Source organism: Tachysurus fulvidraco, chromosome 7 (assembly GCF_022655615.1).
Source record: "Tachysurus fulvidraco isolate hzauxx_2018 chromosome 7, HZAU_PFXX_2.0, whole genome shotgun sequence".
NCBI classification, from domain to species: domain Eukaryota; kingdom Metazoa; phylum Chordata; class Actinopteri; order Siluriformes; family Bagridae; genus Tachysurus; species Tachysurus fulvidraco.
This window is the reverse complement of record NC_062524.1, coordinates 11,406,045-11,428,648: the sequence shown is the minus strand read 5'-3', so window position 1 is coordinate 11,428,648 and position 22,604 is coordinate 11,406,045. Positions and strand designations below refer to the sequence as shown.

At 36.6% G+C, this 22,604-nt stretch overlaps 2 protein-coding genes across 4 annotated transcripts; both read right to left on the bottom strand.

Moving 5' to 3' along the window:
* Positions 1-386: 386 nt before the first annotated feature.
* On the bottom strand, positions 387-6,563 carry LOC113641284 (heat shock factor protein 5-like). Its single transcript, XM_027143906.2, has 8 exons — positions 6,410-6,563; positions 3,939-4,412; positions 3,067-3,324; positions 2,099-2,190; positions 1,827-1,940; positions 1,608-1,733; positions 1,389-1,514; positions 387-524 (listed from the first exon to the last, which is right to left on the bottom strand). Exons 1-8 carry the CDS (start codon positions 6,450-6,452, stop codon positions 462-464), a joined length of 1,296 nt encoding a protein of 431 aa, XP_026999707.1. The 5' UTR covers positions 6,453-6,563; the 3' UTR covers positions 387-461.
* Positions 6,564-10,254: 3,691 nt separating this feature from the next.
* On the bottom strand, positions 10,255-14,507 carry LOC113641286 (heat shock transcription factor-like). 3 transcript variants are annotated; one of them, XM_047815725.1, is made up of 8 exons: positions 14,349-14,507; positions 13,599-14,072; positions 12,808-13,023; positions 12,183-12,271; positions 11,901-12,026; positions 11,653-11,807; positions 11,463-11,552; positions 10,255-10,484 (listed from the first exon to the last, which is right to left on the bottom strand). In XM_047815725.1, the coding sequence occupies exons 1-7, from the start codon at positions 14,389-14,391 to the stop codon at positions 11,501-11,503; spliced, it is 1,155 nt and encodes a 384-aa protein (XP_047671681.1). In that variant the 5' UTR covers positions 14,392-14,507; the 3' UTR covers positions 10,255-10,484; positions 11,463-11,500. The 3 variants fall into 3 exon arrangements, with proteins under 3 accessions (XP_047671681.1, XP_047671680.1, XP_026999711.2); XM_047815724.1 differs by having other exon boundaries at positions 11,658-11,807; XM_027143910.2 differs by having other exon boundaries at positions 11,463-11,588; positions 11,682-11,807.
* Positions 14,508-22,604: the final 8,097 nt, after the last annotated feature.

The following is a 22,604-nucleotide window of genomic DNA, read 5'->3' as shown; positions in this document are numbered from 1 at the left end:
TACCATTCTTCACCACATGAGTGGATAGAAGCTACAAAAAAAAATATTATTTTGTTGAATAAATCATTTAGTATATTTCATGCATCAGGGTTCACATTTCTGTGCGTTTTTTCATACATACACCTTTAGGATGTGGTTAGAATTATTGAATTATTGCAAGTCGAATTTGCATTAAAATTTTTCTTACAAAATTTCAGAATCAAACTACCACTAAATGTTTATTTAAGTCTAAAAATAATAATGAATATATACAATATTTTTCTTAAATATTGACAAAACTATTCTTAAATATCAGTAGCTATGGCTAGACTGATGTAAAATTGATAAATTCATACAAATATTGCATTGTATTTAATATAATAAATGCCTCTACATTATAAGAGTTATTAGTATATTCATGTCATCTTTTAATTAAAGACATTATTGAGGAAATACAAAAGGAGGCATTAATAATTAACTGTTTAACTGATTAACTCTTTCCCAGTTGACTCCTCATTGTTGGGCAAAGTGATGAAAGCAGCAACCTGAATAAGGAGAAAACACACACACACACACACACACACACACACACACACACACACACACACACACACACACACGTTTGCACATGCTAATGCTTTGCATCATGTAGCATAAACTCAAACCTATCACCTCATAAACAGCTGTTTGTTTTGGTATCATGATGGTCACACTATGACATTTGGGTTCCACTTACAGAGAAGTTGTCTTCTTGATCATGTCCAATGCAAGCAATCTCTACTTGCACTACTTAGGCCAAATTTTAAAAATATATTTTTTTAAAAACTGTTTCTGTGCAGGCTGAGTACAGCCCATATGTACATATTTAAAGAGGCAAGCAGTGACTAAAAACATCAGCAGATTTGTAAATGTCTTCAGTCATGCTTTGTTCATGTTAAAGCAGGTGCAAAGAATAGGATTAATCCTAGAGCTTGCTTAGTAAAAAGTACAGATTAACAGCACTTTACCAGCTGACTAGTTGCACATGTTGATTTACATTGCAAACCATTTATGGTTAGGTTATGGTTTTAATGTTTTTCATTACCTTGCACTTTTGTAAAAAAATAAATAAATAAATAAAATAAATAAAAATCGATTTAAATAAATTCAAAATAAAAATTGTATCAAGGTGCAGGACTGCTGTTTGATAAGACAACCACACTTATTAGTGCATTTTAGGAGCACACATGTTAGTGTTTGGATGAAATTTTCCATTTAAAAAATACACACAAAGTATGATTTCCAAATATTTAGAGAATAAGGAATTTCTCATAACAAATAATTGTTTGTTTTCAGTTAAATCAATACATTCTTGAACTATCAAAGTTATCAGACTTAACTGTATAATAATAGTTTCTATATAATCTGACCTGCATCTCATCTTCCATTTTAATTATAGTGTCCAGGTTCATGTGACTGTTCCTGGGATCTGGAGCATCAGCTGATTGCCAGTTTGGATCCTGATCAGTGTAATGGAAATAGCTGACTGAGGAGTCCTGGACAATAAGTAATAAAATTCTGTATTACAGCACGCATTAAAGTTTTATATTTACATCTTATCTGACCTGCAACGTTCTGCCTAATCTGACCTGCACTTCATCATCCACGTTGAATACAGTGCCCAGGTTCGTGTGACTTTTCCTGGGATCTGAAGCATCACCTGCTTGCCAGTTTGGATACTGATCAGTGTAATGGAAATAGCTGACTGAGGAGTCCTGGACAATAAGTAATAAAATTCTGTATTACAGCACGCATTAAAGTTTTATATTTACATCTTATCTGACTTGCAACGTGCTGCTTAATCTGACCTGCACTTCATCTTCCACGTTGAATACAGTTTGACTTTTCCTGGGATCTGAAGCATCACCTGCTTGCCAGGTTGGATCCTGGCCAGTGTACAGGAGGTGGCTAAATGAGTCATCCTGGACAATAAGTGGTACAATACTGTGTTACAGCACACATTAAGGTTTTACATTAAAGTTTCTAACAAACCTTATTGTAGCTACACAGGCTAAAATAATTGACAATTGACAAATCTGTTTGACTAGAATGTAAACTTAAAAGGATTCTCAGCTCTCACAGGACAATAGCCACTATGAGCATAGGAGTCAACTTCCTGTTGGGAGCATGGCATGTTTGAGTCCAAGGAGCCCGGAATATAGCACTGGTACACTGAAACAAAACAAAGACAAAACAATGAAGGCTGAAAAAGGGCTCGCTGTTACCATCTCACTAATACATTATTCTGGAACAATATTACAATACAATGCAGCTCTTAGTGTCCATCTACTAGACTAAATGGCAAGGTGAAATATCAGGTTTTAAACTAACTGTGTTACCCAATTAGCCCCTTGGGATTAATAACGTATTCTGATTCTGATTATAAACACTTAATGGACACAGAAATAATGTAAAGCCTGACTTAAATACTGGTTGGCCGAATTAATGGTCCATTAAATCAACAGAAATCATTTGAATAATGCAATACAACACTTTAAATGTTCTACATGAAAAACCATATACGAAGGATTTCAAACAAGGACTAATCAATTGCATTTTGTTACGGTTTATGCAAGGCATTGTGGGAGTTGCTGGTTATAGTGCCTGCTTGGAAATGAAATCCATGTTCTGAAAATGTAAATATTTATAATATTTATTTGATGTTACTTTAATATGTTTACATTCTTTGTACTTTACACTACATTTATTATTAAAGGCTAGACAGATCAGGGAAGGACAATTTGTGTACAATCTATAAAATAATTATATTAAAGGATATTATGATGTATTTCATCTTAATTGATATTTTCTAGAAATATGTATTTGGGAAAAAATCTGGATAGATAAAGTGATATTCATGGAGGTTAAACAAATACATGTTACCTATTATCTGTCAACACTAAAATTGGACTGGGCTGCATCCCAAATTGCATGCAAGCATGCATCATACTAATGGCCGATATTATTGTATTTGATAAAGCTGTATGTAACTGGACTGTATAGAAGGCTTAGAGTAAATAAACTATTACACTTTTAACTATTCATCACCTGGTTTGTAAAATCTGCATTGTGGGTAATGAGGTCTGAAGGCACCTAAATTCCCATCAGGCATTGCACAGTGTGAGCCCTGTTGCATTGGACTGAATGAAGGTGCACATGGAAAATCCACCTGGATGTCACAGGACTCAGAGCTTGAATCATGACCTGTTACAAGTGCCTGTGAAGTTTGGGGTGTTGAGTCGAACCCCTTTACCTGCTGAGAGTACAGGTGATGAGGAGTTCCCTGATGTTCAACTAAATCTGTGCCTGAACAGACAGAGACAAATCATACATTAATGAAAGAAAAGTAATAAAAATACAGATGAATGCCAAGATAAGTCAGCTAGCAGGCACATTTCCTCTACAAATTCATACACATTCTTAAAAATTCTTTTCAAAGAACCTGATTTAAAATGTTTGGGAGAATGAAGAGCAAGTTGGAAAGGTCCAAGAGGTATGAATATACACACAGGGCAAATAAATCTGTGGTCTATGCTTAGATTGCATTCCTACATCCATTTTTCTACAAATTCCAATACTTACTTGATGCAAAATAGACCTTTCGTATATGGACGGTTTTTCGAGTGCTACAGCTAGCTCAGCTACTATAGTTGTGTCCTGAGCTCACATTACTGTCTGTATGTACTGTATACTGCTTAATGTACTTAGATTCCATACTTCCTACATCATCCCCCCTTACATGCCAGGAAATGGATTGGTTATGCTAATATACAGCACATGGGTGTAAATGTGTGTGATGGGCTGGTATCCCAATCAGAGCACCCAGTTTTATTTTGATCTGAACCTGAGCAGGGTAAAGTAGTTACTAAAGATGATTGTATAAATGTATGAATTATAGTTTGTTCTGCCCATCTACTGACCGACCACAGTAGAGTTCTCAGCTGACTTCAGCATCAGATAATGGAAATGCCTAGACTGGTTGGAATCTTCTAGCCCAGCGGCAAGCTTGGCCTTGTAGGAAGGCGTCAGTCGCTTTAGGTTGACCAGAAGCTCTGGGTTAGATCGTTTGAAGTTCGGGTTGTGAAAGTGATGCATGGTGCTGACTTGCTTCAATGAGATCTCATAGTCTTGGTGCACTTTTCTGAATCCGTACAGGTTTAGCTGGCGAACAAAACTGATGAAATCTGTCGTTTTGAAATACTTGTTCGTCTGCTTGTCGGCTGTAGATAGCACTTCAGCTTCGAAGGCCTCCTGACAGATCAGTATTCCTTCCCCACTGTCATTCCAGCAGATTGAGCAAATCTGGGGATCATTCACCAAATGCCACAACTTGCTGGGAAATTTTCTGCGGTTCATCCGGACGGAGAGAAGTATTTCACTGACTTCCATCCCAGCTAAACAGAGGTGGCAAAAGTACACACATCTTTTACTCAAGTAGAAGTACAGATACTCATTTTTTAAAAGACTCCAGTAAAAGTTGAAGTAGTGACTACACCCTTTTACTCAAGTTGTAAATATAAAGTTGTTTATAAAGAATAATAATAAAGAAGTATGGGCTCTGGCATGTACTTAAGTAAAAAGTCACTGTTACTACTGTTTAGTGTCATGCTGGTAACTGGACACCATGTATATATATATATAATGTGTGTGTATGTATATGTATATATATGTATATATAATTTTGGAGTGTGCTGATGGATATTTGTGTTACGTGTTAAGAGTGTTACGAAAGGCAGGCACTGATGTAGGTGAGGTAGGGTGGAGTCAGCGTTCACATTCATCCCAAAGGTGTTCAGTAGGGATGAGATCAGAAAACAACTACATATAGCAGGAAAAATACTCAATACTTTTGGAAATATAATGTATACCAAGTGTATCACCAAGGCCATATCCCAAACTGTAGGGAGATTCCAGCACTGTCCTTTACAAATGACAAAATTAATGTTAATTAAATTAAGCACTTCGTGTTTTTTGGGTTGACAGCAGGGGCGGTTCTAGGATTTCATCTTTAGGGGGTTTAGCCCTCAGTTGACAACTCTGGTAATAAGAATAGTGAAATTTCACTGCTTTTGGTTGCCGTCTTTGCGTCTTTCCGACGATTAACGTTATAGATAAATGCCTCCAGCTCTGACTGCGCGTGCACGCTGCGCGTACCTGTGTTTTTCCGTTCAAATAAAGCAGACAGCTGAAGACGCACTTTTGAAAGACTACAACACGCGTGTAAAAGCAAAGTAAAAAAAAATCGCTCTTGGATCAAACTGATAAATTATTTTCTTTCCCATCGACGACATGTCCTGCATTTTAACGTAATTTTTATTGTTTATTTATGAAAGTAAAAATTATCCTTATAGTTTTAGGGTGGCTGAGATTACACACAGGGGGCTGAAGCCACCCTAAAAAAGGACTAGAACCGCCCCTGGTTGACACAATTCGCAACGCATTCGCCAGGAATTATTTTTGACGCCGATTATTTCAAACATCTCCCTCATATATGGCCATGTGTGTTCAGGAATGTCCTCGTTGTTAGTTATTTTAACATCGGTGACTCCCTCTGTATTAACATTAGCCATTCCTTTTGTAGGCGTGCTGCTCATCGTTAGCTCCGCTATCCTTAGTCGATGTCTGATAGCCAGTAAATAATACAGTACAGCAGTCACATGGTGAAAAAGCCGCACAATGATAGGATGATAGGCTGGAAACAGAGCTCAATGAGAAGAAATAATACTAAAAGTAACGAGTCCGTTTTGAAAATGTAAGTAGTAAAAAGTACAGATATGTGTGTAAAAATGTAATGAGTAAAAGTAAAAAGTTGTCCGAAAAATAAATAGTGGAGTAAAGTACTGATACCAGAAAAATTTACTTAAGTACAGTAACGAAGTATTTTTACTCCGTTACTTCCCACCTCTACAGCTAAATAATTTGTAACCAACAGAAAGGAGCTCAGTGTTTTTGAGCTGTAGATGTTTATCCATATAGATATTTGTTAAGTATAGATTGTGAACAGTTGATCTAGTTCTAACTAGTCAGCATTGCAGCTAGCTAACACATTCATCCATCTTCATCAACAAATGATTTGTTAAATAAATAAATAATGATTAAGAAGTCCAGAAATTGACACCAACAACAAGTTAGTAATAACTGTCGAGAGTTGTTCGGCGTCCCGAGTGAAAAACAAACAAACAAACAAACAAGCAAACAAACAAACAAATTAATAAATTAAATAAATAAATAAATAGATAGATAGATAGATAGATAGATAGATAGATAGATAGATAGATAGATAGATAGATAGATAGATAGATAGATAGATAGATAGATAGATAAATAAAAAGTCGATATGAATTACACGATGGGATTATTTCTGATATATGACTATCTTATATACAAATACCTGACTTCTCGGCTCCTTCCGAAGGATCCTCGTTTTCATTCATGATAAGAAGCGTTTAAACAATTTAATTTAGACACCCTTAATCACACGCAGGGCGATTAAATTATAAAGTAAACAAGTGAAGCCGTGTTCATTCTAGAACGTTCTACTGACATTCAGGAATATTCAACAAGTGCGCACACACACACACACACACACACACACACACACACACACACACACACACACACACACACACACACACACACCACCACCACCACCACCACCACCACCACCACCACCAATGTCTTTATGTTACTGCTCTATGTGCAGTTCATCACTTTTTGTTTACTGAATGTTTTGTGCAAGCTAGTTTTGTAGTATACTTAATTTATGGCTTTATTAAATACGTTAATTCCAGTAATTTCTGTGTGAAATGTGTATACTTCATTTAGTATTTTTGTTCTTTTCATTTCATTCTTAATTGTTAAAAAGAACTGAGCTTATGCATTTAGCTCATTTACATTAAAAAAGCCTAATTAATCAAGTTGAACTAACATAAAATATAGTATTGATTTGTAAATATTGAAAGAAATTATCTAAATTGTTTCTGCACAGTTAACATTCTACCAAATTAATACAGAGAACTGTGCAAAACATTGGTTTGTTTTTGGACAGAAAACTTTAATAAAATATGCCCTTATTAATCTTTTAATATGTTATATTCGTTCTATTTATTCTATTCTTAATTGTTCAAAAAACTCTATAAATTTCCTGGAGAAAATATTCTGTTTTTTAATAAATGTTTTATTTCTGTTTGCTGTTTTGTTATGTACTAAGTTACGTGAATGTCACGGTTACAGTGTAAAAAAATGATGCGTTGGATTTACTTAAACTATGTAGGCACCATTTTTCATCACCCTTTTTATGTTAATTCAACCTGAATAGGTTTTAAATAAAACTAACAACAAAGTATTTGTAAAATATACACAATGTTGTGAGTTTCAGCAACTTAGTTACTTAAAAAACTAAGTAACATCCACATGATTTAACAAATATTTTTTCTTGTTTTACATTCAAATCTCGATTATGCATGTAGATCATTTACATAAAAAATCTAATTAATCAAGTTGAACTAACATAACATATAATATTGATTTGTAATTATTGAAAGAAATTACCTATATTGTTCCTGCACAGTTAACATGCTACCAAATAAATATACACCATACAGTTAATTGTGCAAAAACATTGTTTATTTTTGACAGAAAACTTCAACAGGTGGCCTGATCATAACTTGGTTATCCGAAGCCGACAAATCTGAAAGCTGCGTCATGCAACCGGACGCAGAACGTGAACCTGGACGCGTGACTTCCTTCTGGCTTCATGCGCTCCGTTAAACCGCCTGTTCCGAACCACTGAAAAATAATATTCGGACACTGTGTGTCAGATTTTTCCTCCTTGACGAAACGAATTTTTAGTCCTGGTTGGGGTGTAAAAAAACTAATTAATACATGTGAATTAATCGCTGTCCGTAATCAGGTGCGATTTCTTTCAAGTCGATCCGGGCGGTCGGTCCTCCAAATGTTCTCCCGGACGTCATGTTAAACCTCTCCAAGAAAAAAGAAAATAAAGAAAGAAAATAAAATCCCCCGGTTCGAAATTCTGCCCCCAAATCCGAGATCCTTTTACAAGCCGTGTGTTAATCTGGGATTAATCTGTTAATTCCAAATCTATCCAGATGAACAGCTAGAAATGAACGAATACTGCCGAGGATCATATAGTTTATTTTATATGTACAGTATTTTGAGAACATTATATGTATCAAATCAAGACAAATCAAGTATGATGTTTATTAATACATATAAATCATAAATGTTGCTTCTGACATTTAATATTTTTTTTTGTTTAGCTTTGACTTATTCCACTACTGTAGCTTTTGTACAAAATACAACATCTGGAGATCATGTCATGTTATTTCTTATGAGATGCAAGTACAAAGAGGTCTATTCACTCTCAGATCTCAAAACTCCTAATGATAATTTTGCCTTATAAGAGTGAAATGAAGTACATCACATGCTTGGGTCATGTTAGACAGAGTGAACCTTATCAACCTGTCTCTGAATGTTGATAAAACTAAAGAGATGGTTGTTGACTTCAGGAGAGCACAGAGCGACTTTCTGTTGAACATCAGACAAAAAAATTACATGACACATGTACATTTACTAAAAACCCTCACATATATATTTAAATATTTGTGCATTAGTGTAAAGACAAACTTTATGCAATCTTTATGCATATTTGAGGCGAGCAACATAGCAACGTATAGCGTGGGCCAGATTTGGCCCGGATCTGGCTCGGATCTTGACCAAAACTAGGCTGTTGGGGAAGCATACACATATAAATAACCACAAGTTACATTACTAAAGGAACACACACGATTTATTTAGACACTACAGTAAAACTTATACTTTACATTTTAATACTTACATTTTCATGCTACATTTACATTTTCATGCTACATGTGTGTGGAGCTCAACAATAGCTACATGATTCACTACTGTCTCCTGCTCTGTGTGCAGGAAAATAATTTCAATATCATCCAAATGATGTATGCTCATGAGCACATTGCAATGACTGACCAGTCTCTGTAAGTTAAACCTCTTGGGCGTTGTTTAAAGCTTCATGCATGTTCTAAACCACCATCAGCCGATATATAATTCTTAGTCAAAACTGTGCATATTCAATATTCTACTACACTGATTCTTGTTTCAGATCTTTTGTTAAATGTTACGTTTTTCATAACATATTTCCAAAACTTTACCAAATAAGTGTATAGAAGCTACAAAAAAGTATTATTATTATTATTATTAATAATAATAATAATAATAATAATAATAATAATAATAATAATAATAATAATAATAATAATAATAATAATAAACTTTATTTTGTATAGTGCCTTTAAAAGTAGCTTCTCAAAGCGCTTTACATAAAAGTTCAAATTAAAAGATACACATAATATTACAGACACTAAAACGAACCATACAAAAAATAAAAAGCCAATAAATAACAAAGAAGTTACATAAAAGCTATCCTAAAAAAAACACGTTTTAAGATGGGATTTAAAAACACCCAGGGATTCTGCATTCCTAATCTCTGAGGGCAGGGAATTCCACAGTTTGGGAGCCAAAGAAGAAAAAGCCTGATCACCCATAATTTTTGCTGTGTTGTTTGGGCAGTTAGAAGACCAGCTTCAGAAGAGCATAGTGCATGTGATGGTATGTAGGGGGTTAACAGCTCACACAGAAATTGAGGGGCCAAATTGTTCAAGGCTTTATAAGTGATCAATTCGAAAACTAACAGGAAGCCAGTGCAATTTTTCTAGGATAGGTGTAATGTGCTCCCTTGCTCTGGTCCTAGTCAGAATTCTAGCAGCTGAATTCTGTACCAACTGTAATTTACTTAGTGTAGCTTTAGGAACTCCAGCCAGCAAAGCATTACAGTAGTCAAGATGTGAAAATACAAAAGTGTTGATTAACTTTTCAGCCACAGAGAAAGTCAACATGGGACGTAATTTGGCAATGTTTCTGAGGTGAAAAAATGAAGCTTTGACAGTGTTACGAACATGATGGTCAAATGTTAAATTGGCGTCAAATATCACCCCCAAATTTTTTAGTTTAATTTGGAATTGTAAAGCAGAGCCATCCAAACTTAAGGTTATGGACTCTGCTTTATGCAACTGATGAGGTGAACCAATCAGCATAACTTCAGTCTTGTCACTGTTCAGACAAAGATCATTTTCAGACATCCATTTCTTAATCTCAGTAAAACATTGAGAGAGAAAAGACACAGGCATATTGACATCAGGTTTAGAATGTATATAGATCTGAGTGTCATCGGCATAAAATATTGCATTGTATTTAATATAATAAATGCCTCTAAATTAGAAGAGCTACTGGTATATTCATGTCATCTTTTAATTAAAGAAAATAGTCATGAAATTCTAAAGGAGGCATTAATAATTAACTGTTTAACTGGTTAACTCTTCTCCAGGTGACTTCTCATTGGTGGGCAGAGTGATGAAAGCAGCAACCTGAATAAGGAGAAAACACACACACACACACACACACACACACACACACACACACACACACACACACACACACACACACACACACACACACACACATTTGCACACGCTAATCACGTAGCATAAACTAGCATAAACTCAAACCTATCACCTCGTAAACAGCTGTTTGTTTTTGTATCATGATGGTCACACTATGACGCATTGAGAGTGATTGTCACGCGTTTTGGTCTTTTGTCACGCTCTCCGGCCACACATTGTATTTCTCACGCAGAAAAACGTGCTATTTATCATATATTTAATAAGACTCAGCGCCCACAATGTATCTGTCCGCACCGCTGTCTCTATGGAACCGGGCAGGAACCAAGCGCCTCTCCCACTGGAGCTCTTAGTCGACTCTGACACTTATCAGCCAATCAAAAAAAGAGGCTACACAATAGCCAATCAGAAAATTGTAAGATTTAACCGAACAACCAATGAAAAAAAAAAACATATTCATAGAGAGTATTTTCGATTGTCGGTTTGAACAAAACCTCAACACGAAACAGCTTCTCTCTGGACGGGACATTGTCCCCAATCATGACCCTAAAACTGGCTGGGCTTGAGCCGAACTGTTTTAAATGGGAGCAACATTACACATGATAAAGGAGTCTAAAAAGGCAACAAACACTTACAATAAACACCAGTCATAATCTCTCTCTCTCTCTCTCTCTCTCTCTCTCTCTCTCTCTCTCTCTCTCTCTCTCTCTCTCTCACACACACACACACACACACACACACACACACACACACACACACACAAATACTTGTATTTGGTTAAAATGTGGTCAGTGATCCTGGTGAAACAGTTTATTATTATTATTATTATTATTATTATTATTATTATTATTATTATTATTATTATTATTAGCACAGGGGGTGTTCTTGATAGGGGATCATCTAATCTGACTTAACTGTATAATAATTGTTTCTGTATAATCTGACCTGCATTTCATTTTCCATTCTGATTTCAGTGCCCAGGTTCATGTGACTCTTCCTGGAATCTGAAGCATCAGCTGATTGCCAGTTTGGGTCCTGATCAGTGCAATGGAGATAGTTGATGAAGGATTCCTAGATAATACGTGGTAAAATTCTGTGTTACAGCACACATTAATGTTTTATTTTTACATCTCACCTGACCTGCAATGTTCTGCCTAATCTGACCTGTACTTCATCTTCCATGTTGATTACAGTGCCCAGGTTCGAGTGACTCTTCCTGGGATCTGAAGCAACACCTGCTTGCCAGTTTGGATCCTGATTGGTGAAATGAAGATAGCTGACTGAGGAGTCCTGGATAATAAGTGGTAGAATTCTGTGTTACAGCACAAATTAAGGTTTTATTTTTACATCTTATCTGACCTGCAAAGTTCTGCCTATACTGACCTGCACTTCATCGTCCATGTTGAATACAGTGCCCAGGTTCATGTGACTCTTCCTGGGATCTGGAGCAACACCTGCTTCCCAGTTTGGATCCCGGCCAGTGTACAGGAGGTGGCTAAATGAGTCATCCTGGACAATAAGTGGTACAATACTGTGTTACAGCATACATAAAGGTTTTACATTTACATTCCTATCAAACCTTATTGTAGCTACACAGGCTAAAATATCTGCACTGACAATGCCTTTTGATTAGGATGTAAACTAAAAAAGATTCTCAGCTCTTACATGATAGCCACTATGAGCATAGGAGGCAACTTCCTGTTGGGAGCATGGCATGTTTGAATCCAAGGAGCCTGGAATACACCACTGATACCCTGCAACAAAACAAACACAAAACAATGAAAAAAACGTCTCGCTGTTGGGTAACATGTTACCAACATCTCACTAATACATTATTCTGGAACAATATTAAATAAAATGCAGCTCCTGGTGTCCATCTATTGGTTTAAACATAACACTTTAAATATTCTATTTACAAAACCATATATAAATGATTTCAAGCAAAACCAAATGTTCTGCCTAGTGTAGTTATCACTTGTATTTTATTATCAAGCAGTTTAAGCAAGGCATTGTGGGACATTCTGGTTATAGTGCCTGCTTTTGGAACTAAATGCATAAAGAAAATTCATGAAAATGTTAATATTTATAATTTATTTGATGTTACTGTAATATTTTTACATTATTTCTGCTTTATACTACACTCTTTATTACTGGCTGGACAGATCAGGGAAGCACAATTTGTCTAATATACTGACTGATATTGTGAATTATGACTGAATTATATTGACTGATATTGTGATATATGCCATCCTAATTTATATTTCCATTGGGTAATGAGGTATGAAGGCACCTAAATTCCCATCAGGCATTGCACAATGTGAGCCCTGTTGCATTGGACTGGATGAAGGTGCACACGGAAAATCCATCTGGACGTCACAGGGCTCAGAGTTTGAATCATCATGACCTGTTACAAGTGCCTGTGAGGTTTGGGGTGCTGTGACGGACCCCTTTACCTGCTGAGAGTACAGGTGATGAGAAGTTCCCTGATGCTCAACTAAATCTGTGCCTGAACAGACAGAGACAAATCATACATGAAAGAAAAGTAATAAAAGTACAGATGAATGCCAAGACAACAAAGTCAGCTAGCTGGCACTTTTTCTCTTTGCCTGTTTCTCTACAAATTCCTAGGCAAATTCTTTTGAAAGAACCTGGTTTAAAATGTTTTAGGAGAATGGAGAGCAAGGTGGAAAAGTCCAAGTATGAAGTATGTGGTCTATGCTTAGATTGTTTTCCTACATGCATTTTTCTACAAATTCCAATCTTTCATTCAATTACTTACTTGATGCAAAATAGACCTTTTGCAAATGGGCGGTTTTTTGAGTGCTATAGCTAGCTCAACTACAGTCCTGAGCTCACATTACTGTCTGCTGCTAAATATATTTAGATTTCATACTTCCTACATCATCCCCCTTACATGCCAGGAAATGGATTGGTTATGCTGATATACAGCACATGGGTGTGATGGGCTGGCATCCCAATCAAAGCACCCAGTTTTATTTTGATCTGAACCTGAGCAGGGTAAAGTACTAAAGATGGTTGTATAAATGTATGAATTATAGTTTGTTCTGCCCATTTACTGACCGACCACAGTAGAGTTCTCAGGTGACTTCAGCATCAGATAATGGAAATGTCTTGACTGGTTGGACTCTTCAAGCCCAGCAGCAAGCTTGGCTTTGGTGGAAGATGTGAGTCGCTTTAGGTTGACCAGAAGCTCTGGGTTAGATCTTTTGAAGTTTGCGTTGTGAAAGTGATGCATGGTGCTGACTTGCTTCATTGAGATCTCATAGTATGGGCACACTTTTCTGAATCCGTACAGGTTTAGCTGGCGAACAAAGCTGAGGAAATCTGTCGTTTTGAAATACTTGTTCATCTGCTTGTCGGCGGTAGATAGCACTTCAGCTTCGAAGGCCTCCTGACAGATCAGTATTCCTTCCCCACTGTCATCCCAGCAGATTGAGCAAATCTGGGGATCATTCACCAAATGCCACAACTTGCTGGGAAATTTTCTGCGGTTCATCCGGACGGAGAGAAGTATTTCATTGACTTCCATCCCACCTAAAAGATTTGTAACCAACAGAAACAGGCTCAGTGTTATTGAACTGTAGATGTTTATCCATATAGACATTTTTTAAGTAGATTGTGAACAGTTGATCTAGTGCTAACTAGTTAGAAGGGTGGCTAACTAACACATTCATCCATCTTCATTAGCAAATGATTTGTTAAATAAATAAATAAATAAATAAATAAATAAATAAATAAATAAATAAATAGTGATTAAGAAGTCAAAAATTGCACGGTGGGATTATTTCTGACTATATCATACACAAATACCTGATTTCTCGGCTCCTTCTGAAGGATCCTCGTTTTCACTCATGATAAGAAGCGTTTAAACAATTTAATTTAGACACCCTTAATCACACGCAGGGGGATTAAATTATAAAGTAAACAAGTGAAGCCGTGTTCATTCTAGAACGTTCTACTGACATTCAGGAACATTCAGTAAGTGCGCGCTTGGGTCTAATGACTCAGAGTAACACAAGCGACCCCCCCGACTAAAAACAAACAAACAAACAAACAAACAAATAATAAATAAGTAAAGTAAACATTAAGGGCTTTTAATTGCCAATAAAAAGCAAAGTGTTAAAATATACTTAAAGAACAAGACAATATATATATACCAAATCTAATCATTTTTTAGTGCAAATAACTAACACTTCAATAAAATTATTCCTAAATGTTAAGTGCATTAAATGTAAAATGTCTGATTTGTTCAACACGACAAAATTACTTTTTTAGAGCAAAGAGTTATCATAATTGTTTTAAGTAGAATCCACAGTATGGGATTATGTATGTATTACATGTATGTATTAGAATATGCGATCATCCGTGATGCTGTGTTACTGTGCTTTTACTGCCTCTAGAACATGTTTTTATGCAGAGATTATGAGAAAATTAAGCCGGGATCACGACAAAACTAATTTTGTTATGTCGGACGGTATCACGGCTTAATTTTCTCATTTTCTTCTTTGCTCCAAAAAAGTTAATTTTGTCTTGAACAAATAACAAAACTAATTTTGTTATATCGAGATCACTAGAAAATTAAGTAGTTATTAAGACATTACAACTTTTGTGTTTTACGTTGAAATATATTTTAGATTCCACTCGTTCTAGATGTTTATAATTTAGAGTTTTTAAATATATTATTAGCCTTAAACACTCTAAATTATATATATATAAATGTTTTTATTATTTATTTATTTGTTTGTTTATCTATCTATCTATCTATCTATCTATCTATCTATCTATCTATCTATCTATCTATCTATCTATCTATCTATTTATTTATTTATTTATTTTATTTTTTAAAAAAAACAAAAAACTCTAAATTATAAACAACTAGGACGAGTGGAATATATAAATCCCAAGGTGTTTGTCCTGGGTGGTGCTGTACTTTTGCATTGCTTTATTTTAGTGCCAGTTTATCGGTTAGTCTGTTATTATTCTGTAAGATAATCGTTGGCCTAACGTTTGTGTACACTTTTACACTTTTACACAATCTTTATAAACTGTGACAGAATGTTTGCGGGAGATGGCGGGAGTGGACACACACTTTACTGGGAGCAGGAGGGAGTGGACACACACTTTACTGGGAGCAGGCGGAAGTGGACACACACTTTACTGGGAGCAGGCGGAAGTGGACACACACTTTACTGGGAGCAGGAGGGAGTGGACACACACTTTACTGGGAGCAGGAGGGAGTGGACACACTTTACTGGGAGCAGGAGGGAGTGGACACACACTTTACTGGGAGCAGGCGGAAGTGGACACACACTTTACTGGGAGCAGGAGGGAGTGGACACACACTTTACTGGGAGCAGGCGGAAGTGGACACACACTTTACTGGGAGCAGGAGGGAGTGGACACACTTTACTGGGAGCAGGCGGAAGTGGACACACACTTTACTGGGAGCAGTAGGGAGTGGACACACACTTTACTGGAGCATACGGGAATGGACACACACTTTACTGGAGCAGACGGGAATGGTCACACACTTTACTGGAGCAGACGGGAATGGACACACACTTTACTGGAGCAGACGGGAGTGGACACACATTGAATGTGTTTCTCTGGGCAGGAACATGAGCATAACAAATATACCACACAAGTCCAAAACACGCATACACACACCCACATCCTTTCAGGAATTTGAATATACTATACGTTGATGTATATAGGATCTTATTTCTAAGGATTTGACCATGCTATTGCTTTGAATTGCCACCTGATGTGACGTGACATACAGCTCTGTGTGGATTTATTTTGAGCCTTTTTAATGATAAAGTGACGTGACATACGGCTAAGTACGGTGAACCATACTCAGTATTCGTTCTCTGCATTTGACCCATCCAAAGTGACAAACACACAGCAGTGAACACACACACCGTGAACACACATCCGGAGCAGTGGGGAGCCATTTATGCTGCGGCGCCCGGGGAGCAGTTGGGGGGTTCGGTGCCTTGCTCAAGGGCACCTCAGTCGTGGCCGGCCCGAGACTCGAACCCACAACCTTAGGATTACGAGTCAGACTCTCTAATCATTAGGCCACGACTTGCCCGGATGTGTTAGATTAAAATCGTCCTTATTCTAATAGACCTGTGTTTTTGCATGTTGTTTTTTGTTTTGCATAGTTCCATGAGAAGGGCAGTGATAACCAAATGGAGTAGTTTTGCTTTCATTTCGGAAGGTTAACTCGTGACTACCTTGCGTGAGAATGCCTTTATATCAGCTGCTTCACTACAAGCTCTTGTACAAGACGACGATCCTGACCCATCTTCACCTGGGCAGATTCTTAACAAGGTCTTAGATTTTTAGAATATGTTCATTAAAAGGAGAGAATGTATATTCCAGCATGAAAGGTTTACAAAAATATTACTGTTGCAACGGCTTATCTTATCTAATCTTATCTTATCTTATCTTATCTTATAACCCTGTTTTGTAAATGCAGTTTTTAAACGTTACATGGTCTCTTTTCATTTCAATGACGTTTTTTTAAACTTTCATATCACATTGATATCGCATATTTTATTCTCTCTGGCTAAATATTGTTTTTACACATTTTATTTTATCCTTATTTATTAGATTTTATATTTTTATATAATATCTTTTTTCATCATTTTGCATCACTTATCTGTATCATAATAGTTCTACAGTTAAAAAGTAGTGTGTCTTAAGAATCACCAAAGGTGAATGTATTTTCAGGATATACTGGATTAGTTAATGAAAGATTTCCTCCTTTTTTGTTCCATTAGGTCATTTTAAGAGGATAGAAAAAATTCATCATTCCAGAATAACAATGTTCATCCCCTACAATATAACATTATTCTTCTTGGAAAAACAGGACATGGAAAAGGTGCTTTAGGAAACACTTTACTGAGAAGAAATGTTTTTATTTCTAATGAGAGCCTTCAAGCTGTAACTCAGGAGGTTCAGATGGAGAGCGAGACTTTTGATGGAATGACGCTTAATGTGTATGACACACCAGGAATCTTCAGTCAAGAAAGCAATGAGATTCCCAAACCACTATATCAGTCTCTCTTCCAGTTAGATGAGTCAGCTCGCACTGTGATTCTATTGATGATAAAGACAGAAAGAGTTGCTGCTGAAGAAAAACCAGCTGTTCGTCTGATTGGGGAATTTTTTGAAGAGACAGAAGAATAAGTCCTAGATATAGAAGAAAGAAGTCCTACAGATATTTCAAAACAGATATCATGTCTTCAACAACTTCTCACAGAATGTAGATCAAAGTTAGAGAGTTAATTAGTAAAATCAAAGAGGTACCAGAAATAATCCGTAAGTTTATTTTAGTTTGTATTGAATCACTGGGCATAAAAACTGATAGAAATCTACCCTATTTCAGAAATATTCATATTTGCTTATTTGTATTTAAAGTTAAGGGTAAAAATGTTGTTAGGGTAAAATGTTAGTTTTAAACTAGGAGAGGGCTATCTTGTTTATTAGGTGATGAAGGTGAGCATCAAGGGACCTCATTTATACTTTATAATTTTACTGTTATGGCTTTTTAACAGAGGCCTTTATCCAGAGTTTATTACATTTACATTTACAGCAGTTGGCAGAGGCCCTTATTCGGAGTGACTTACATTTATCTTATTTATACAGCTAAGCAATTGAGGGTTAAGGTCCTTTCTCAGGGGCCCAGGAGTGACAGCTTGGGGGCCTTGGGATTCGAACTCACGACCTTCCACAAATTTTAAAGAGACAAAAAAGAGTCTGGAATGAGTATGCAGCCCTTCTATGCAGAAACAGAGATTTGTAAAGTAATACTTGTAGGGAAAATGAATGTCTAGTTACAGAAGCTTTGACTCAGACAGAAAGCTACAGTATATGCAGCATTTTAGGAATTAGAAACATCCTTTACAATAACAACATATTTATTTATTTATTTGTATAGACTGGTTCATTTGTCTTCAGTATGATTACATACATGATTACATTTGCTATTTATTTTACCCCTGACCTTCAATGAAGCAGTTACAGTATATGCTCAGCCCCCCCCCCCCACACACACACACACAGACACACAAACACACAAGGTGAAGTGTCATTAACAGAGAACTAACACTAAGCAATCAGTTGAAACACTACATGCACTTCAGATGTAATAGGGCAGAGTTTAGCTACTGATTGGTGTGGGTTAGACAAAAAGTGGACCTTTTTGCAGTTTTTCTCCTCCTTTTGTATGAGGATGAAAATACTTTATTTTGAGCACGCTTTTTTATGCACCTAAATTATTTACTGCATTTTTGTCAAATTGCTTCCTCATGTACCACCTTTGTCAGTCCATACACAGCTCATAAGTTTAAAGACCACACTAACAACAGAATAGATTTAATGAACTTTACTGAAGTATTAATAATAATTATTTTCATCATCATTTCTTGACTCTCTGTCAATGCATCTTTGCTTGTTGCTGTATTTGTCTTGACATTTATGGATTTAGTACACTGGTCTGTTCCAATCTTCTTGGTGCAATTTGGATGGTGTATTTGGCATGGTATATTTAATCTATTTTGACTTATTTAAGGGAAACTTTGAGACTGAAAAGTTTTAACAAGCTAACCTAAATAGAAAAGGAAATGAATGTTTATGTAATTGTAATAGTAATGAAATGACCTCCCTGGGACGTAACAGTTACGTTGCCAGTAAGTTATGAAATTACCAAAATAGTACGTAACTGGACCGTACTTGGTTATCTCGCGACATTAGGAGACCGTAGTGGTGATTTGGTATTGCAATGGTAATGAAATTACCTCCCTAGGACGTAACAGTTACGTTGCCAGCTGGTAAGTCATGAAATTACCAAAAATTATGTAACTAGTACGTCATGTGTTAGCTGGGTAGTAAATCAGTCATTCCAGATAATTTACCTCAAGCGGTCCGCTTTGAAGTTCTCAGAGGAATAAAGACGCTAACCGAAGGAGAGAAGCATTTCCATTGGCTCCAGTTTGCCGGTATTGTCCAATAACAAAAGTTGATATTGCAAAGCCAATATCACTGAAAATCCCAGCAATCAGTCCTCATCCATCTATAAAAGATGCCACCTGTGTTGCTATTTGCAAACATGGATCAAAGAGACCGTAGGCACGGAAGGAGAGTAAAAGGCCATGGCAGAGGGGCCTGAGGAAGAGGAGTTTGTATGCGTGGTGGAGGAGCTGCAGCAGCAAGAGGACAAAATCAAGCTCAAGTTTCAAATGAAATTCAGGCAACAATTATTGACCATGTCATCAATCATGGCTTGTCTTTTAGAAAGGCTTGAGAAAGGGTCCAGCCCATTTTGAGTGGGAGCACTGTGGCATCTATTGTCAGGCTTTTTCAGAATGAGAACAAGTAATTCACAGTGTTACTGTAATGTATACCACTGTGTATTTCAGCTTTACTGTATTGCCCTGTTAGCAGAACAAATTGTGTCTACTGTAATGCAGATGTTTTATCAATCCCATTTAGGTGACTGTTATACGGTAATGTCAATTTTGACATGCTTTTTGCTTTACTTTATAGAATCCACACATTACCACACACTGGTGGCAGACGAAAGATATTTAGTATTGAACAGGAGTCTGCCATTGTAGATATGGTAGTGGCAAACAATGCAATCAGACTGCGTGAAATCCAGGCAACACTAACTGCAGATCAGGGGGCATTTAGAAATATAAACAGTGTGAGTTTGGCAACTATAGATTGAATCCTCAAACAAAACCATGTCAAAATGAAGCAGCTGTACAGAGTTCCATTTCAAAGAAACTCTGACATCGTAAAGGAGGCACGATTCCAGTATGTGCAGGTACAGATTTTTTTATTGTAATACCTTGATGAGTATGATGTTGATGAGAACCTGTGGCATAATCATCAAGAACGAATAGACTAAATGTGAAAGATAATATATATATATTTCTTTTTAAAAAAATGGTATTTCCACCCATAAGTTTTCTTTGGTACCTTTTTTTCCAGTATCCTTTAGAGTTTGTAAAGTATCATATTTCATATTGATGGCTGCATTTTGTATTTTGTTGTCCATTGTGTAATGATTGATTGGAATAAATTAATTTGACCACAAGTTGTGGTGTTTGATGGAAATATTTCCTTATGTTGCATGTTTTTAATGTTTTGTGAGTGTTAGAGCATTTTGCTAACAAAATGAGTCATTTTGGCCATTGAGCTTCAGTTTTATCCTGTGTGTTAACTGTTTTGAAAATGTGATGTCAGAGTGGGCAAATGTGTTTAAGCAATCTGTAGTTTAAGAAAAACTGTAATGACCATCTCAGAGTAGCTTTATAAAATGTACAATTTATGTAAAACAATATAGACACAGTAAAGACTTTATTTGCAAAAGGACATTACTGCAAGATATACAAAGAGAAAAAGCAATCTTCTAATATGCCCGGTCTTCTACATTTGGCCACATGTTCTCAACCACATCACACCTGATATCTTCTCTGGCAAGGCATCGTGGGAAGAATCTTTTGGCATGCCTTATCGACCCCTGGCAGTCTTCAGCTGTGATGTCTTGACATGCAGCATCCATTGCATCCAGGAGGGACATATGGTCATGTGGACAATGGTCAAAAACCTTCTCTGAAAATACGGACAATGGATGCCACTGTGACCCGGCTGAGATTTGAATGTACTCGTTCACCAGCCTCTCTGTATGATAGCCCGTGGTTTATGACATGGTCAATGATTGTAGCTCTTATTTGATCAGTTGCCCTAGCTCTGGTCCTTCTTTGAGCGCCACCACGCATTCTAACTCCTCTCCCTTGTCCTTGTCCTTACCCCACTCCTCTCCCTTGTCCTGGTGCTCGTCTTCCTCTCCCTCGTGCAGGCATTTTTCTTTCTTTCTTTCTTTCTTTCTTTCTTTCTCTCTCTCTCTCTCTCTCTCTCTCTCTCTCTCTCTCTCTCTCTCTCTCTCTCTCTCTCTCTCTCTCTCTCTCTCTCTCTCTCTCTCTCTCTCTCTCTCTCTCTCTCTCTTTGTGTTGCTCTATATTGTTCCTTTTCCACACAAGATCAGACCAAAGAGTCTTCTTTTAGAACATATGATCATGCGATTGAAAAAACCTCAACACCTGAGTGTGGTTCAGAGATGGGAATCAGCTGTGATTTATATATTTGCATAAATGCAATAAGGTGTTTCTCATTAGCAATGGAATAAAATTCAGGGAATATATTTGTGTTTCAATTTTGGTTATTTGATACAAATATCAGCAAAGAGAAGAAAAGAATGGAGATAGGAACGAGGATTTATCTGACCAGTCCAGGACCTCATGCTTTCCTTTATGTCCATCCTGTTAACAGAAGTTAATTTTCCCGAAATTAGAGCTGATTTTAGGAAGAGAGATGAAAAATACACAATAATTCCATTCACCAATGCAGACTCGTTAGAGGATAAGAGTGTGGATGAGTTGATTCAGGAGAACAGCTCTCTCAGTAAACTAGTCGATGAGTGTGGAGGTAGATATCACATCTTCAACAATAAACAACCAAATTACAGAGAGCAGTTCAGTGAGCTACTGGAGAAGATAGACAGAATGGTGAAAGACAACAGAGGAACCTGCTATTCCAATAAGCTGTATGAGGAAGCACTGAGATTCAGGCAGGAGGAGAAAAAAAGAATGAGAGAGGAACAAGAGAGACTCAGGATAGACAAGGAGAAGACAAGAATGAGAGAAGAACATGAGAGACTCAGAAGAGAGCTGGAAGAGTCAAAGACGAGAGAGGAACAAGAGAGACCCATGAGAGAAAAGATGGGAGTGAAGAAGTGGGAAGAAACAGAAAGTTTCATGAGAAATTATGGTTTTGAAGAGTTTTACAGAGAAACACAGCAGTTTTTCATATTGCTAGTAAAGTAGCTAATACTAATACAAGAATGGTTATTTCACTTCTGCTGCTGCATTCTTTGTTACTAATGGTAACTGCTCCTCTCTGCTGAAGCTCTCTTTGCACCGTCTCTGCCATATTCATTGTTTTTTATTATATTAGCATATAATTAATTACAATTAATGTTTAATATTTCAT

Coding starts and splice junctions, on each gene's coding strand:
- LOC113641286 (XM_027143910.2), bottom strand. CDS start 14,391: ATGAGTGAAAACGAGGATCCTTCAGAAGGAGCCGAGAAATCAG. Junction 12,027..12,182: donor ATGCTCATAGTGGCTATCAT/GTAAGAGCTGAG, acceptor CTTATTGTCCAG/GATGACTCATTTAGCCACCT. Junction 10,485..11,462: donor GAATGGAAAATGAAATGCAG/GTCAGATTATAC, acceptor CTCCTTATTCAG/GTTGCTGCTTTCATCACTCT.
- LOC113641284 (XM_027143906.2), bottom strand. CDS start 6,452: ATGAATGAAAACGAGGATCCTTCGGAAGGAGCCGAGAAGTCAG. Junction 1,734..1,826: donor ACGTGGAAGATGAAGTGCAG/GTCAGATTAAGC, acceptor CTTATTGTCCAG/GACTCCTCAGTCAGCTATTT. Junction 1,515..1,607: donor ACGTGGATGATGAAGTGCAG/GTCAGATTAGGC, acceptor CTTATTGTCCAG/GACTCCTCAGTCAGCTATTT.